Source organism: Periophthalmus magnuspinnatus, chromosome 20, assembly GCF_009829125.3.
Source record: "Periophthalmus magnuspinnatus isolate fPerMag1 chromosome 20, fPerMag1.2.pri, whole genome shotgun sequence".
NCBI lineage: Eukaryota > Metazoa > Chordata > Actinopteri > Gobiiformes > Gobiidae > Periophthalmus > Periophthalmus magnuspinnatus.
Genome location: NC_047145.1, coordinates 4845039 through 4863247, shown reverse-complemented (window position 1 = coordinate 4863247; position 18209 = coordinate 4845039). Strand labels below are relative to the sequence as shown.

Here is an 18209-nt window from a genome sequence, read left to right as displayed (position 1 = left end):
AAGGTGAAAAATGTATTCATGTCTATTTAAAGGAGCATTGTGAAACTTTTCTGGAGGATCAGCCTATTTGTATCCATGGTGATTTTGTTCCCTGAAATGTTCAAAGGTATTGCATTAACATATTGATCTCCATGGCGACATGCAGATGACACTACATGGTCAAGATCTGTGCAGAGGTGAGCCCACTAACCATGAGAAAGGATGTTTTTTAAGGTATTTTTGGGCAATAAATACTCGTAATGAAATAAATGCTCGATATGTTTTCTGGCGTACTGCAGAACATTGCTGGTAAAGCAGTAATATTGCCATGGAGACAAGCAGGTGGCAGAAAAGTTACATAGTGCACCTTTTTTTTAAACCAAATCAAACAAATCATGTAATCAAAGGCAAGATCACAAGTGTTTTTATTTAAGAAAAGTTATTTTAGTTTAGTGGTTGTGAGAATAATTTTTCATTTAACTTGTGACAATTGTACCTTGACCTGTTTTTGCTCTTAGAGGCTTAGATGTTTCGACTCAGAAGACCGGGCTAAGCATACAAGTTTTGTTTACTGTGTTGTCCCTGAACTCAGATAACATGTCTCTTTGTTTTACCCAGGAGATGAACCACTGCAGGAGTCCAATGCACAGACACAGCACCAGTCTCCTCCCAAGTCCCATGTTTTCCAGTCCAAATATGCAAAGATTCCTGGTTACTGCAGTACACACATGAAAGAGCTAAGAGGTAAACCAGCATCGAGAGAAGTACAGGGCCTGGTCACACGTTTCTCAAATGCATCCGATGAACATGTTGTCCAACACACTCTGCCGGATCCCAGCCCTAACTCTGGTAAGTCAATTCATGCATCAGCCTTAAATTTAAGTGACAGCTCTTCATGTTTCTAAGTATCACTTGATTTGGTGCGATAGTGCCTGTGGTGAATATTTATCACATTTTTACATCAGTTAAGTGTCAATTTATAATACTGATTTACACGTAATTACAAAAACATTGGACATGATGCCCCATTTGGGTTATCCGTGTAATCCCTCAGTTTTCCAGATCTGATACACAGCAAAAGACGAAGTTAAAATCTCTGCATCACTGCACTCTTCACTACACTGAATGGAGTAGACCACATTACTTTATTTGTGGCTCGGGGTTTTGTCCTTTGAGTGAATCGATTTTTGTCTTAAAGTGTTTGTAGGTTTGAAAAATACAGGAATCTCATACTGTCTGAAAATTCTCTGAAGTTTTTCAGACACACCCACTGTGTAAGGAATGGTAACACCTTTCTTTCTTTTTTCTTCAGAAATTCAGATCTTAGCCAGAGAAAAGGACTGGTTTGAAAGAGGAGTTAAAGAAGCTATTTTTCTTAGGAAAGAGAAAGTGAGCCTTAGACATAATCTCTCCCCCATCTACAACACCATCCTCAGACCAAGAACAATGAGAACAATAGCAGGGTCGTTAAGGGCTGAATAGTTCCATCTGAAACTGGAGACAATAGATGTTTAGTTTCAGTGTAGTTAGTCCCTCCCTTCAGATAGATATAAGGCAGTGTCCACCAATAATCTGACCAGAACTGAAGAAGAGGCTTGGATGAACAGCCAAATGTCTTCACTCCTACAACGATTTATCCAGCTGACAGATTTTAACTTTGTCTTTTTGCTCTCATTTGGGTTTCAAGTTTCAGTGCTGAAATCCAAACGATTTAACCTAAAAGGACTCTGATTTGAATCCTCATTACTTATTCAATTCCAATTAAATTTATTTTGTAAATCCCAAAATTATATCAGCCATGCCTCACAGGCCTAACAAGATCATGATCAGAAAGAAATAGTCTGGAGGTTACAGATTGAGAGTCTCGTGTTTGTGGCCAAGAACAATGACCTCTGTTTTTTCAGTGTTTAGAAGCAGCTCATTAAGTCTCATCTAGGTTTTATGTTCTTCACACAGGCCCTAAGTTTGTCAGTTCGATCAGTTTGATCTGGTTTCATTGATACGTACAGCTGTGTCATCAACGTATGGAATTTAATGCCATGTTTTCTGATGATATAACCTAATGGTAGCATATTAAGTGTGAGCAGGATTGGACCAAGTACATAGAGGTAATGCAGGTTACCTTAGAACACAGCGAGGAGCTCTGGTTTACATTAACCAACTGGCACACATCTGATAAATAGGATTTAACTCAGCTGAGGGCTGCCCCTCTGACACGTGTGTCATATTCTATAGTGAATTCTGAGACAAAAACTTTAAATAACATTAATTGTGCTAATTCAGCCTCTGCAGCTGCAGAATTCTGGAGGTTCTGAGCTGCAGCTGTCAATCTGCACCATTGCCCCGCTATGTCCACCACCACTCACTCATCAAATACAACTTACTACTTAGTGTCCAAGTTTGGTGACCACTATACTTTATATTTTTGTTGTTTGTTCGTTACTTCTTCTTGAGCAATTGTATTTTGTAGTAACACAAAACCTTAGACTGCTTTATCCATTTTACTTAAGTCCTTTATTGTAATACTAACAGACTGTTTTTAAGGGTTTTGATGTTTACGTGAACACAACTTCATCTTGTGAGTAATTTGTGTTTGATGGTTGTTTTTAGACTCACATAGTTTCTAGACCTGTATCAGATTTCACCCAACAAGTTACATTTGACATTAAGGTGAGTCTTGCCAATTTTATTTTGGTATCTCCTAATCAAAGTCACACTTTGTAAATATTCTGGTGGAGAGTGGTCCACTACCTTATAGTTATTACTTTGCCTGCAATGTTCCACACTGTAGTATGAAAGACTCATGACAGGCATTTTTCAAAATTGTATTTACTTTTTTTGTTGCTAAAAATATTAGTTTGCCTGGTAGTATTGCCTGCTTGTCTTGATGGAGAAATGCCAATATATGGAACATTCCAGGCATTCCAATCACATCTCCATGGAGACAGGAAGATGGTGGACTCTATGAGTTATAACTTAGCTGACTCAGAGTTGTATTTGGATATGTTCATGCATGTTTGAGTAATCCTGTATTGTCATGCATTTGAGGCTTGTGTCTCAGAAAGTTGCAGTTTTGATCCACCCCCAGTCACTACATCTGGGTACAAGGTGACCTCCTCAATTTTAGAAAAAGAGGGACAAGTTGTTAGATGTGGTGGCACATGGTGGGACTGACACCTGGTTGTTTCCATGGAAATAGGTGATGCATGAAAATTTACTGATATTGATGCTTTTCAGATTACAGAATGTGATGATGGGGCAAAAACAGATTTCCCTATTGATTACATCATACTTTGCCATGAAATATCCAAAGATACATCTCAAAATTTGCCTCTGATAATTTCAATTAGTGACTAGACGCAAGAACTCACTGTATTACAACACAAATCTGCATTTTAACAATGTTCATTTTAGCTGCCCCCTATATCGGCCCCGTGCCTTATCTGTGTTAAATATTATTGACCTATAGAATGTTGTGACGTCATATTGTAGTAGAACATTCCAGGCAAAGTAATAAAATCTCCATGGATACAAACAGGTGACAGACCCTCCACCAGAAAGTTACATAATGTTCCTTTAAAGTGCAATAAAGTGTTGTTGTGTAGAAATGTGATGTACACGGTTTGGAGGAGGGCCCCGCTGATACCTCAGTCCTGACTCGAGACCAGGGCCTGGGCTTGTACCGTTCCATGCAGACGATCAGATGCATGGAGCAGCACGTGGATCTACTCTACAGACAGAAACTGATCCTGGGTCCCTGCCACTTGTACATAGGACAGGTCAGAACTGTTTATACATATTTTTTGTATGTATCATAGCTTCAGATTGACGGATATATCTTAAAGTGCACATGACAGATTACAGCAACTCAACTTTTTACAGCTTTTAAGCATGTTATAGTTGTTTTCCCTCACAATTTACACACTCATAGTTGTATTTGGAATGATTTGTGCATGTTTGAGAAATCATTAATCACATATTTTCAGACGCCATATTGCAGATCAAATCCCGTTTTCACCGTCCATGGTACGCCACTGTGACATACTTACTTATTTATCGATTTTATTTTCTTAATCGGTGATCGGCGTAGGATTTGGCAGCTTCGCATAGTGATTTTGGTACAAATGAAAAAAAAAATGCTCTGCTCGCTAGTGTGATCTGCAGCTATCCATAGGAAGGGCCGACTGCTACACGGGACGCTGATGGAGACATCAGCTCGAACTGGGCACCGCAGTGTTCTAATGCGGAACTCAGTGGACTTATTTCAGGGGGTTAGAAAGACTATTACTATATATCAGACACAAGCACTACATGTCTTCTTTAAAGAGGGGCTGTTATGCAAAATTAACTTTTTTTTCTGCCATGTTATAATGTTCCCTCATCCAAAACATGCCTGAAGTGGTTGTATACGGTGGTTGTGTATGTCATCCATGCATGTTTGAGTAATCTTGTGACCTCTTATGAGCCTTATTCAAATCCTCCTTATGGTTAGCAGTACAATTCTGTCCAAGACTGAATAGTAAAGCACTTTGAATTACCTTGTGTATGAATTGTGCTATACAAATAAACTTGCCTTGCCTTGCCAAGACTCAGCCCACAAGCCTTCTGAGTAGAAAGTACAGATATTTGATCTAAATGAGTGAAGTACAAAGAAGAAAACTATCCACTTTAAGATGTATAAATTTACTAGTAAACAGAGTTGGGTAGAGTAGCCAAAATGTTTTCTCAAGTACGAGTAATGTTAACTTCAAAATAATATTACTCAAGTACAGTGGTCCAAGAAAGCATAACTGTTGGGACGTAACATCTGATTTATGATTTGAGGTGAATGTAATTTGAAATATTAAATAATGCACAAAATCTGCTACTTTCAAATGAAGCAATTAGAAAAACTACATCATATCTGAGAGAGAAACACAAATGTTTAAATCATTTCATATTGTCAACACAAAACTTTTGTCACTTGTAGACTTACTCACAGTGGGAAGAGTATCCACAACTTTTACTCAAATAAGAGTACTACTACTAGTACTACTAGTAAAAATATTACTCAAGTAGGAATAGAAGCATGCTGCTAGAAAAGTATTCTCAAAAGTACAATTTCATCAAAAAGTTGCTCAAGTAAATGTAACTAAGTATTACCCATCTCTGCATGTTATAATGTTGTTCCCTCATCAAAAACATGCCTGAAGTGGTTTTAGATGTTAGATTAGGTTAGATATGTTTGAGTAATGTAGCGATCTCTCCCTATTCGAACACTCCTTACAGTTAGCTGTTTTTTCTCTCTTTGTGCAGGAGGCGTGCGCAGTGGGCATTGAAGCGTCCATAGACAAAGCAGACCACCTGATTACCTCGTACAGGTCACATGGCTTCAGTTTCACCAGAGGAGTGTCAGTCAGAGAGATCCTCGCAGAGATCACAGGTAGAGTGGCTTGCAAAAGTATGCACCCCCTGGAACATTTTCAAATTTTGTCAAGTCAAAACCACAAATTTAAATATTTTTTTATTTGCATTTTATGTGAATGAGTAACACAAAATGGTATAAAGGTCTAAGAAAATTAGACATAAGAAAATTATACATCATTTCCAGATTAAAAAAAACAAAAATACAAAACTGAAAAGTGCAGCGTGCAAAAGTATTAATCCCCCCTAAGTCAATAATTTGTGGAACTGTCTTTCGCTGTAATTACAGCTGCAAGTCTTTTGGGACATGTCTCCACCAGCTTTGCACACCTACAGACTGAAGTTTTTGCCCATTCTTCCTGGCAAAACAGTTCAAGCTCTGTCAGATTTGATAGAGACCGTTTGTGAACTGCAGTTTTCTGATCTTGCCACAGATTCTTTGGATTTAGGTCAAGACTTTGTCTGGGCCATTCTAACACATGAATAAGTTTTACTTTAAACCGTTCCGTTGTCGCTTTGGCTTTATATTTAGGATCGTTGTCCTGCTGGAAGGTGAACCTCTGCCCCAGTCTCAAGTCTTTTGCAGACTCCAACAGGTTTTCTTCCAAGATTGCCCTGTATTTAGCTCCATCCATCTTCCCATCAACTCTGAACAGCTTCCTTGTTCCAGCTGAAGAAAAGCACCCCCACAGCATGATGCTGCCACCGTGTTTGACTGTGGGGATGGTGTGTTCAGAGTGATGTGCAGTGGTAGTTTTCCTCCACACTTAGTGTTTTGCTTTTAGGCCAGAAAGTTAGATTTTGGTCTCATCAGACCGGAGCACCTTCTGCCACATGTTTGCTGTGTCCTCCAACTGACTTCTAACGGACTGTAAACGAGACTTCTTATGGATGGTTTTCAACAATGGCTTTCTTCTTGCCACTCTTCCATAAAGACCAGATTTGTGTAGTGCACAACTAATAATTGTCCTGTGAACAGATTCTCCCACCTGAGCTTTGGATCTCTGCAGCTCTTCCAGAGTCACCATGGGCCTCCTGGCTGCATCTCTTCTTGTTTGTTCTGTACGTTTTGGTGGACGGCTATGTCTGAGTTTGGTTTGCAGTTGTGCCATACTCTTTCCATTTCCGGATGATGGATTGAACTGTGCTCCTTCAGATGTTCACCGTTTGGGAAATCTTTTTAGAACCACAACTTTTTCTCTGACCTGTTTGGTGTGCTCCTTTGACTTCATTTTGTGGTTTGCTCCCAACACTCTCTCAACAAACTTCTGTGGCCTTCACAGCACAGCTGCATTTATACTGAGACAAGATTACAGTCAGTCATTAGGTCAACATTCAATCTTTCCAAAATCATCAGGAAACTTCTAAAAGCAACTGGTTGCATTCAAGAAAAAAGGGGCTGAATACTTTTGCACGCTGCACTTTTAAGTTTTTTATTTAAAAAAAAATTGGAAATATTGTAAAATATTTCCTTCCACTCCCCACTGCGTGCCATTTTGTGTTGCTCATTCACATAAAATGCTCAGAAAATGTATTTAAATTTGTGGTTGTGGCGTGACAATATGTGAAAAAGTTCCAGAGGGATGAATACTTTTGCAAGCCACTGTATACAAAGCCGTGATTCAGTTATTTCATTTTGAGCTTATGACAGAAAATGTGTAAATATGAGAAGTTTACAATATTTGTTTCAGTAAAGAATACAAGTGTACTTTATTTACTTAGCTTGAAATGATCACTATTCACTAGTCCTGTTTTTGACCGACTTAAGATGTGTCAATTGATTAGGCAACTAAAAAAGGGAGTGGAAAACTCTCTTAAAACTATTTTGATTCTCTTGTATCTAAAGACAAATTAAACTTACATCATGAGTTTATTCTGCCTTTTTACAAATAAAAATGAAAATACCAAATCCTCAGCTAACACACTCACTTATCCTTTCTGCTGTTGTCCCATATAAATCCATATGGTCAAATCGTCACATTTTTATATAGCTTTTTTCCACCTTCAAATCACTCAAAGCTCTTTAGATCAACCACACACACATTCACACACACATTCATACATTAGTGCCCAACTTGCCCAAGGACACAACAACAGCATTCATCTGTGGGAGCTGGAATCGCACCACCAACCTGTGGGTCAGTGGATCTGACTGCTCCACCAATGATATTTATGTCAACACAATATTAGCACAACAAGCACAGGTACTCTGCCATCTTGTGTTTGTGTAACATATAATATTGAATGAAGAGAAGGTTTCCATGATAGTCATCTGGCACTGCTTTTTAAATTGAGAGGTTTGAGGCACTCGCATTTAAGCTACACTGAATTTAAGAGGGGGTATTACACTTCTATGTTGTATTTATTGCTAACATATAATATTTAGATCACTATGTTACCTTTTAAGCTATACTCACCAAAAACAACATATTAACATGTTTCAAATGTTTCACATTTGTTTTTGTTTCCGCCCTCCCTTTGTCCCCCAATAAGTCACTCACAACACAATGCTAATAAAACTACTGCACATTGCATTAGGTTTATGAAGTTGTAGTGTATTGTTTTGTATTGTGTTTTTTCGTATATTTATGGAGAATTGGCATGTTGGAAAATTCTCCATAAATTTAACCAGGTAAAATGTTTGAGAACTAATTCTCATTTACAGACATGACCTGTTTGTAAATCCTCACACGGCAAAGAGAAGTGATTGTAACTATAGTTGTAATTTCAAAACTTTATCGTCAGGTCGTAGAGGGGGCGTGTCCAAAGGCAGAGGAGGACCCATGCACATGTACGCTCCAAATTTCTATGGAGGAAATGGCATTGTGGGATCACAGGTGAAAATAACTACACCTTTTTTTTTAGCACTTTCAAAAAACAGAGTTAAGCTGAAGTTAGTGCTTTATTTCAACCTTATTGCAATAAGTTGAAACAAAGGATGATTCAGGCTTGGTAAAGAAGACATATTGTGCTTTTGTCTGCTATTAGTTTTAATCTGTCAACCGTGGATCATTATGTTTTATGCTATTTTAAACTGGAATATTAATGCTGAGGATTTGGTGATATTAATATCATTCACACTTCCTCCAGCTCTTTCCAGGCCAGCTGGGACACATAGTTCCTTCTCCCGGTGGGACATGCGCAGTTACCTCCCTAGGGAGGCGTCCAGAAGCCTTAGCCACCTCAGCTGGCTCCTCTTGACATGGAGGAGCAGCGCCTCTACTCCGAGCTCCTCCTATGTGACTGAGCTCCTCACCCTATCGCTAAGGAAACTCCCAGCCACCCTGCAGAGAAAACCCATTTCGACAGCTTGTATCCGTGATCTTGTCCTTTCGGTCATTACTCGGAGCTCATGACCATAGGTGAGGGGAGGAATATAGACTGACCAGTAAATCGAGAGCTTTGCCTTTCGACTCAGCTCTTTCTTCACCACAACAGACCGATACAGCGACCGCATCACTGCAGACGCTGCACCGATCCCCCTGTCAATCTCACGCTCCGCCCTTCCCTCACTCGTGAACAAAACCCCGAGACACTTGAACTCCTCCTTTTTAAATTACTTTTTTTTTTAAAGAAATAAGCCCGTTGACTTCCGCAGTGCTCAGTGCTGAATCACCGTATATGCTTTCACAGCAAAGAGCCATGCTCTGGACCATACTGTTGGACAACAGCAGTTCACGCTAGTGAGCAGTAGATTTTTTTTTTCATTTGTGCCAAAATGGCTATGCCACAATGCAGAATCCCGTACCAATGACTAAGAAAATAATATTAGAGAACGAAGTGCATTGGGCGTATGCCATTGGCACAGAGACTGCTCAAACATGCATGAATCACTCTAAATACAACATTGAGAGGGTAAATGAGAAGGGAAAACAACTATAACATGGTTAAAAGCTGTAAAAAGTCAATCATGCATAATAGATCCTCTTTAAAGGATTAAGGACTAAGTTATAAGCCCAAATCATTCTTAATAACCTATGAATTATGACTCAATTATGAATCATTAATAATGGATGTACAGTCATTATACAGTGCTGACCATGTCTCTTTACAGGTTCCTTTGGGTGCTGGTGTGGCTCTGGCTTGTCAGTATCGAGGCAATGATCAGATTTGTGTAGCAGTGTATGGAGATGGAGCAGCCAATCAGGTGAGCAGGACTAACTCAGGACTAACAAAACTAGGTCTAGCTAAATAGGTCTAACTAGGTCTAACTCAGGACTAAACCAGGACTAAACCAGGACTAAACCAGGACTAAACCAGGACTAAACCAGGACTAAACCAGGACTAAACCAGGACTAAACCAGGACTAAACCAACTAAGTAGGAAATATTTTAAAAACTCTTTGGCTACAGGAAGACATATCCTGGTGTCTCCCAGGCCCCAGCACACCAGACCTGAATTCCATCTTAAGATTTATGGATACACATCCAAACAGGCAAAGACACAGTTGTTTGAATGTTGAACTGAAACACTCCTGGCTAATGCTAGTTAACTTGTGTGACTGTAATTTAAGGTGTGAGAGACTTGTTTAACAGCGCCATCAGCAGCAATCATCTCACCGGTTGTATTTCCAGCTAAGTCAACTACTTCTGGTCAGATTGTTTTAAAGTAACAGAACTTCAGACAGAGCAGAGCCTGCAGTTAGCATCACATGCCCAGGGAATTTTGATGACATCAGCTGCATAATCAGTATCAACTGACTCACTTTTTTGTTTACTACATTCCATGTGTTCATTCACAGTTGGTTTTGAAGCCTCCTGTGAAAATAAACAATGCAAATATAAAGGCAGGTTGTGTGTATTTATTTATTTTACATACAATATCTTACTTATGAGTTCATTTTGCTCTTCCAGGGTCAGCTGTTTGAGGCATACAACATGGCCGCCTTGTGGAAGCTCCCCATCATCTTCGTCTGTGAGAATAACAGATACGCCAAATGGACGCCTATGCAGCGAGTGTCGGCGTGTACGGACCTCTACAAAAGAGCAGACTACATCCCTGGGCTCAGAGTGAGAACGCTGCATTATCTGTTCATTCTTTGGTTTTTGGCAGTGATATTAGTGTCAACCACTGGTAATCAGGGTTGTCAGATTTTCAGAGAGCAACAAGCAACCAAACCTTTTGAAAAATCCCTAAAACAAGTAATCCAAGCCCCACAAAAAGAAGTCCTAAACAGAAGCAACTAGTTAAACGTTTTGTCACAGCTCAACAAGAGCTAATAAGATGCAAATGTTTTATATGCATATTTAATATCAATAACGGCTTTGAAATATTAACAGCTTATTTCAGTCATTTCTATATACCAAATATGGTCATGACTGAGTCTATTAATGTGAAGCGGAACTGAAAAAATATAACATCACCTCTTTTATGATGTCATAGATCCATGTGTGAAAATGTCACTTAGGAGCCAGCCCAAAAGACTCTCCAAATAAAGAAGCGGACTTGGCAACTCTGCTGATGTTAATGTGGGACTAAACACACATACCTGGAGGACCAAAGGGTACAGTGAGGGGGGAGGAGGGGCGAGGTCTAGAGGTATAAGGAATCGTATGATTGGTCTAATGGGTATCCACATTACAAACTCCACCCCTGCAGCCAGGTGTTGTAAACAGTGTGTAATCAGAAACACCTGACTTTACTCAGAGCATTACAGTGTGATGTCACATAGTACTTGAAACTGCTGTGGCTACTAAAGGCAACACATGCCCAGTTTATGACTGTTTTTGACCAAAAAACTGCAAATTTACCTGGTTTGCACTAAACTTGTCATCAGTAAATAATGCTTTTAAAACACATTACATAGTTTAATAGCAAAACAGAGAGTATAGTATTTCACTAAAAACTTATAGTAACAAACCACAATACAACTTAAGCTGGGAAGCGGCCATTGCCAACTGGTTTGAGTCATAGTATCTGGCAACCCAAAGTCAGGGCCGCATTCTGCTTTCTGAATGAATAATTGCATGTAATTTGCTTTTGTAAAATGTAATAAATTAGGGCTGAAAGATAAATTGTTTTCGAAAATCACAATTTGAATGGACACAATTAGCAAATCACAAAGGCAGAAATATCATTCTTTTATTAGTTTGCCAGCTCATATTTCAGTCAGTTCTTCTGGACCTGTTTAAAATATTAACTTTTCTTAGTTCGTTCAACTCTATAATGAACACTGCAATTGTCATGAGTACATCCTGGTATTTAGAGCTGCTGTTGTTACAGGTGGATGGGATGGATGTCCTCTGTGTTCGTGAAGCGTCAAAGTTTGCCAAAGATCATTGTCAATCAGGAAAGGTCAGTTCACTCAATCCTTACTTGAAGCCCCACTCCAACTTCCAAAAATATTCAGCTTCGATATTTGTGAGTCTTTTGGGTGGATTGAGAATATAGTAGTTGTTCAATAATAAAATTAATCCTCAAAAATAAAACTTGCCTAATAATTCTGCACACACTGTATATGTTTTTGTTTAATATTAAATACCCAAAATAAGCATTCGGTAATATATTTGACAATTGTTTCCTTATAGTTCTCATATCTCTGTCTACTATTTGCTGTTTTGTCACTTTTGAAAATGAAGAATTGAGAGTTAGGATAAGTGAACAGTGCACCTGATTTGGTGAAAAATGTGACCCTGTCTGTAGATTCTGTATTAGTTAGTACTTGAGAAAATACTATGTAAACTCTGTATGCCAGTATTTTTCTTGTTTATCAGCTTTTACCGGACAAAGCATGATGTAAGGAGCATTTAAAAGAAGACATGAAAATCAGGGAGTCCCTTATACTAGACCACTATATAAAGATTTCTGAATGTTTTTAGGGGCCCATAATATTGGAGCTACAGACCTACCGTTTCCATAGACACGGCACAGCTGACCGGCACCCGAGGTAAGACATGGCAGGAAACTTCACTTGTGATTAAAGTGGATTTACATGAGTAAATGATTTTGATTGGACCCATAAACATGTTATAATCCTCTGCAGTTATCGAAACGAGGCAGAAGTCCAGGAGTACAGTAACAAAGACCCCATATCGAGGCTGGCAGGACAGGTGATCCACGCAAACATGACGTCTGCACAGGAGTTTGAGGTTTGTTTGTGTACATCATTCAACTTTAAGGTACAGTATGTAACCTTCTGGATGAGAAAAGTCAACTGCATAATAACATGAAAATAAAACTGTGGAATATTACAGTCAAAGGAAGTTCCTGGTTGGAAATGGGCAGAAGATATGACACAGAGGATGCCATGTGTTAATCAGATGGACCCATTTCTATTGCAACACTGTTTTTGATTAATATTTCGGTTTACAATGAACAAATTGTGAAAAAGTTTCTACATTTGCTATTTGTGGGTGTCAGCTTCCTGTTCACTGGCACCATTTTGAGGACTTTTCATCGTTTGCATGAACATTTTTTTTGTTTTGAATTGTCAATTGCTATTTCTTAAATACCACCCAAAAAGCATAATATGTCAGAAATCATTAATTAAAAAATAAAAATGATAGCTTTTTTAAATTTCTTTTTCTTTTTTTAGGAAATAGACATGGAGATCAGAAAAGAGGTGGAGGAAGCGTCTCAGTTTGCTATAACAGACCAGGAGCCTCCACTGCACGATTTGTGTAACTATGTCTACCACAACAGCCCCCCACTGAAGATCAGAGGAATTCACCGCTGGGCTACACTGGTCTCTATTGGCAACACCCTTTAAAATTCATGTTTTCCTAATTATGACTTGGTTTGGTAGTGCCTGTGGTCACTTAAGTGACAGTTTGTGTAAAAAGGTTGAGAAGAAAAGCACAAAAATACTGTAAGTAACACTGAGTTTTAAAACAAAATCCCTTTACATCTGTCATCAACACAGAAAATTCCATCCAAAATGCAAAGACAAATTATGAACAAGGAAGACATTTTTCTAACAGTTTAAAGCTTTATCTAAAAAAAATAAAGGTGTTGTCATTTATTTTATTAGTCTAATCATAACTATTACATAATTGGGGCAGGTTTTGGCCCTTGTAAATATGATGGTTCCTAGGTAACAGTTATGAAATTATAAACTTTGTTCACATTACATTTAAGATTTTACTATGTTTGAGCATGATTTTTAATGTTGAAATTCACACTCTAGTGCCTAAAGAGTGATTTTTATTGTCATTGTATCAGAATTGATATCACAGATACTCTATTCCTTAGTATCTTAAATCAAGTTTAAAATTTTAGTATCGTGACAACACTACATAGTGCACCTTTATTCTGTATGTCATTAATAACAGTCTAGTTGCGCCACCTGCTTGTACCCATAGTGATAGGTAGGCCATATTTACTGCTATAAAATCGTGGTACTTAGAAAACCAATCATCTTAGACAGTACTTTTGTAAAATGTTTCACTGGTCTATTCCATTGTGCAGTTACACTATGTTGTAGCCAGGTGTCAGCACTGTACTAATAATAGTAAACAGCGCACGGTTTAAAACACAAATGGTTTCTATCTTCATTAGATAGATTATTGCTGCATAAATTACAATAAAACTCTATCTATCTATCTATCTATCTATCTATCTATCTATCTATCTATCTATCTATCTATCTATCTATCTATCTATCTATCTATCTATCTATCTATCTATCTATCTATCTATCTATCTATCTATCTATCTATCTATCTATCTATCTATCTATCTAAACAACTTATTAGTCTAAAACAATTTCTAAGAATGCTTCTTATTAGTACTTTTAGCCTACTATTACAACTTTTCCCATTTATGCTATTTTATACATCTTCCTGCATAGTATTATTGTTGGGCTATTAATTATTTTTATTTATTTTAAGTTTTCAAGATCTTAGCCTGCACAAACTGTTGCTGCATAAAAAGTTGCACATAACATGATGCCAGAAGATTTGCAAATAAAGAGGGAAAAAATGAATAAATGCTTTTATTTGTAGGATTACTAGTCTTATTATAAGATGGTAATGGGTCGATGAGTTGTAGGCCTCCAAAAAGATTGCTCAATTATTTTTTATGAGCTATGCTATGAACAACGCCTGTATCCTCACCCGCAGTTTGGAACTATTTGGCGCAAATATACAGCGCGATGTTATGATTTTTGCACTTTACCTTTTGATGCCCCCGCCTCCCCTCCCTCCAGATGCTACGCAGAGTGACGCAGGGTGACGCATCGTGACGCAGTGACAGGTAAACCGACACCGGGCGCCATATTGGGCAAGAGCGGAAGCGAGCGGTGGAGCGAGGAGGGGCGGTGTCAGCGCCACGGCCGATCCGGAATTCTGTCGCGTTCGCTCGGCTTGGCTCGGTTCGATCGCTCGGTCCTGCGGTGGTAGTGGCTGGCTGGCTGGGGACCAACTTTTAACAATTCAAAAACGGAATATATCGGGTTTAAAGGAGTAATTAATCAACAATACCGACTGCTATAAAGGGAAAGGAAGGCAGAGGGGAGGAATAAACGGAGAAGCAGAGCGGTAAAAGTCGAGGAGGGTGACCGAAGATGCCGCTCGCTCAGTTGGCAGACCCCTGGCAGAAGATGCCTGTGGGCACCGCTGGAGAGGTGAGTACTGCCCGCTGTCAAATCAACTCACTGCCGCTGTCCTGGAGCCAAATGACACCTCTCCTCCACTAGTTTAGCACATGCAATTACCAATGTCCGAACTTATTTATCCAGACAGTTTCACATGTGTTTCTGAATTGAGTTAAAGCTAATGACAAGGAAGTAACACCAGATTGAGGTTCAATACATCTAAGAGCAAACATTGAACTTATTTTACTGTGACTATAATAGTTTAGTAATGTTTATGCAGCTAGGTAATTTAGTAATGACAACAAAGGATAATGAAGTACAGAGATTTTACTTCAATTTCAAAGTTAAAGTTGAGGCAATTTACTGGGTTTGACAAAGTGTATCCATTTTATACAGATCATAATGATTTGTTGTTGTAATTTACTTGACCTAGATCTAACATATTTATAATGTACTTAAACTTATGTTCCCCTTTTTAGGCTAGTAGGTTTTGAGTTAATAATGTGCATATTTCATACAAAACATTGAATTATGAATTGATAAACTAATGCAAAAATCACATGCAGTTCAGTACATTTTTGCAACGGTCTAAATTACAGGGTAAGCAGATTATAGTAAAGCAAAGACTGGATATTTTGTTCTCTGCAGGGGAGATAATATCCTAATTAAATATTTGCAGTTTTTGCAATTTCAATCAATTAATGTTTCACACACCGTCATCAAAACAATTAAACTATGCCTCAGACACCTACAAGTACAGATCTGCAGAGTTTAGCACATAGTAATAGTACAAGAAAGTAATTATTCTTGATATTATCCAATTTGTGGTTGTGCCTAGCATTTCATGGCAAATACTTCACTGACAGTTCACATTAGTTTGATTCTGGCAGTGTTTTCAATTGGCAGCTGAACTAGGCACTATCAGTGAATTGCATTTTCTCATAATATGCGATATGGTTTCCAACATTTTTTTTTCTTTGACTCATGGACTTAAAAAGGGGGGGACTGTTCAAGTCTTGTCACGATACCAAAATTTCAAACTCGATTTTGATACTAAGGAATAGACTCAATATTGATTCAGATACCACAATGATGATAATATTTAGACAGTAGAATATGATTTTCTACATTAAATCTAAGTACTTTCTTTTATATTCCCATGTGATCTTATATCTGTGTGCTCCCTCAGTCATCCACATAGGTTCCATAGTGGTCCATGGGTGTATACTAGTCTATGTGTCTTTTGCTTGTTCTGATACAGCTCAAGATCATTCTAAAGCTATTTGGGAAAGGTTAATTTCTGTCCCGTGAATGTGACTTTTTAGTATCGATACCTGCTCAAATGAGTTTTGATATTAGCTTTAGTATTGATTAGTATCTAATTTTAGATACTTTTGACCTCCAGACTGTACTGCATGTTATTGGGTAAAGAGTGGGGAGAGGCATTTGGGAAATTGTTAAACCAGGACTCAAACTCAGGTCCCTAAATGTGTCCACTGTGACCTAACTGTTAAGCCACTGTCGATCTCAAGTTTCAAGTGCACTCAAAATCTGACTACTATAACATTTTAAGAGTTATAGGATTATTTAAATAAAATGTAAAAAGCCAAATCATCAGCTGTTCTTGAAAGATATCATTTGTCTATTTTGTTATTTTTCATTATTGATTCTTGAAAACACAGTATTAATATCGCTTAGCATCTTCAGTTTTTCTGGACCTCCTCCCAAAAGGCCTCAGAGCTGTTATGCAGAAATAGAAATCCGTACCCATGTGTCTTTGGGCAAGACACTCCACCTGCCCCCCCTCCCCTGTGGCAGTGTGTGCCGTGAGTGCAGATGGGGCCTTGATGTAAAGTGCTCTGAGTGCAAAGAGGTTGAGAGGAGCTGTATAAATTTACCATAAAAAAACGGCTAATGGCTTTGGACTTTAAATAGGACTTTGAAAACTGAACAACAACTGGCTTTTCCTGGTGACCACCTCAGCAGCTCTACCTGTAATGTATTTATGTGTATTTATGTGTCTGTAAAAATGAAATATTAAGGCCCTGTATCAGATGTTTTGTGTTTGAGCAAAATGTGTCTTGCCTCAGTACAGATGTATAGTATAAGCAGCTCTTGAGGTCAAACTCAATAAAATGCTTTAAAAGCACACAGCTATGTATTATTAATTATTAAACAAAAATAATAATAACGCTAATGATACTATTTTATTTTATTCCCTACATTGTGAGTTTGTTTCAAAATTTCCGGTCTACTAAAAGTATGCATTGGTCCTCATGTGTTCATATAGTTTGATATTGTAAACTAATTGTGGGGAAATTGAAGCTAGTAGCAAGAAGTGCATTAGCATGCCAGTTGTTCATTACCGTTATGGCAAAACTCTTTGACCTCTGAGTGTTGTGAAAAGCACTTATAAACTCATTGTGGTGAATAATTAGGATGCTCTGAATGCAAAAGGTAAATGAGGAATAACTTTGACCCTCTGCAAACCGTAAAAAGAACTAATTCTGGTTTTCATGTTTTTAAGACAGTTACAGTCAGATACAGTGCTCATGTTAATTCATAGAATTTAAAACCTTGTAAAACCTTTCTATACCCTTATTTAACCTTGGCACTAAAAGAGTACACTAGTAGCTTAAGGCTAGGTTCATGTTTTTCTTTATTTAGTCCTGGTTTGACTCCACTTTAGCCTGATGTGTCTTAGACCTGTTTTAGTTCTGGTCTAGTCCAGGTTTAGTTCCAGGTTTAGTTCTAATTTGGATGTTGTGTGTGTGTGAACACTGCTTTTAAGGTGCTCTTTGTAGCTTTTCTAATGGTACGCCATGTTTGAATGAATGCTTGTTTCCATGGAAATGTACTTTGCCGAAATGTTACACAGTTTTGCTTTAATCGTGTCTATCTTTTTTTAATGCTCAGCAATACCTTGGAAACCCTTCTTAATGTGAGCAGGTGACCTGACCTATTATTTGGCCTGGTGGTATCACCTGATTGTCTTCATGGAGGTATATACAATGCCATACTGAGGAACATTCCAGACAATGCATTAACATCTTAATGGAGACAACCAGAAAAGTTCCACAGCCCACCTTTAATATCACTATGGCTTTATTAGTTCATACATGCATTTTACATCTGCCCTATAAAAATCCCCATTCATGGACCGATTGAACTAATTAAAAACAGATTTAAAAACTGAATCATTTTCTTTCAGGGTAGATTATTTAGCATTAGACTGTGCAATCATGTTCAAACTAATGATGAGAAATAAACACATTATGCTGTCAGCAACACTAAA

The 18209-nt window shown here is 38.1% G+C and overlaps 2 protein-coding genes across 3 annotated transcripts in view; both read left to right on the top strand.

The window, feature by feature from the left end:
• The first annotated feature begins 3653 nt into the window (after window positions 1–3653).
• LOC117388658 (pyruvate dehydrogenase E1 component subunit alpha, somatic form, mitochondrial-like) lies at window positions 3654–13090 on the top strand. The gene is made up of 9 exons (XM_033986245.2): window positions 3654–3758; window positions 5275–5401; window positions 8128–8219; window positions 9437–9529; window positions 10236–10391; window positions 11605–11676; window positions 12201–12268; window positions 12365–12470; window positions 12917–13090. The coding sequence occupies exons 1-9, from the start codon at window positions 3669–3671 to the stop codon at window positions 13088–13090; spliced, it is 978 nt and encodes a 325-aa protein (XP_033842136.1). The 5' UTR covers window positions 3654–3668.
• A 1509-nt stretch (window positions 13091–14599) lies between these two features.
• The window catches only part of rps6ka3b (ribosomal protein S6 kinase, polypeptide 3b), an 86393-nt gene continuing 82783 nt past the window's right edge, over window positions 14600–18209 (top strand). For both annotated transcript variants that reach the window (XM_033985876.2, XM_033985875.2), the window contains exon 1: window positions 14600–14944. In XM_033985876.2, coding sequence (XP_033841767.1) covers window positions 14885–14944 — 60 coding nt within the window. In that variant the 5' untranslated portion in view covers window positions 14600–14884. The remainder of the gene's footprint in view (window positions 14945–18209) is intronic.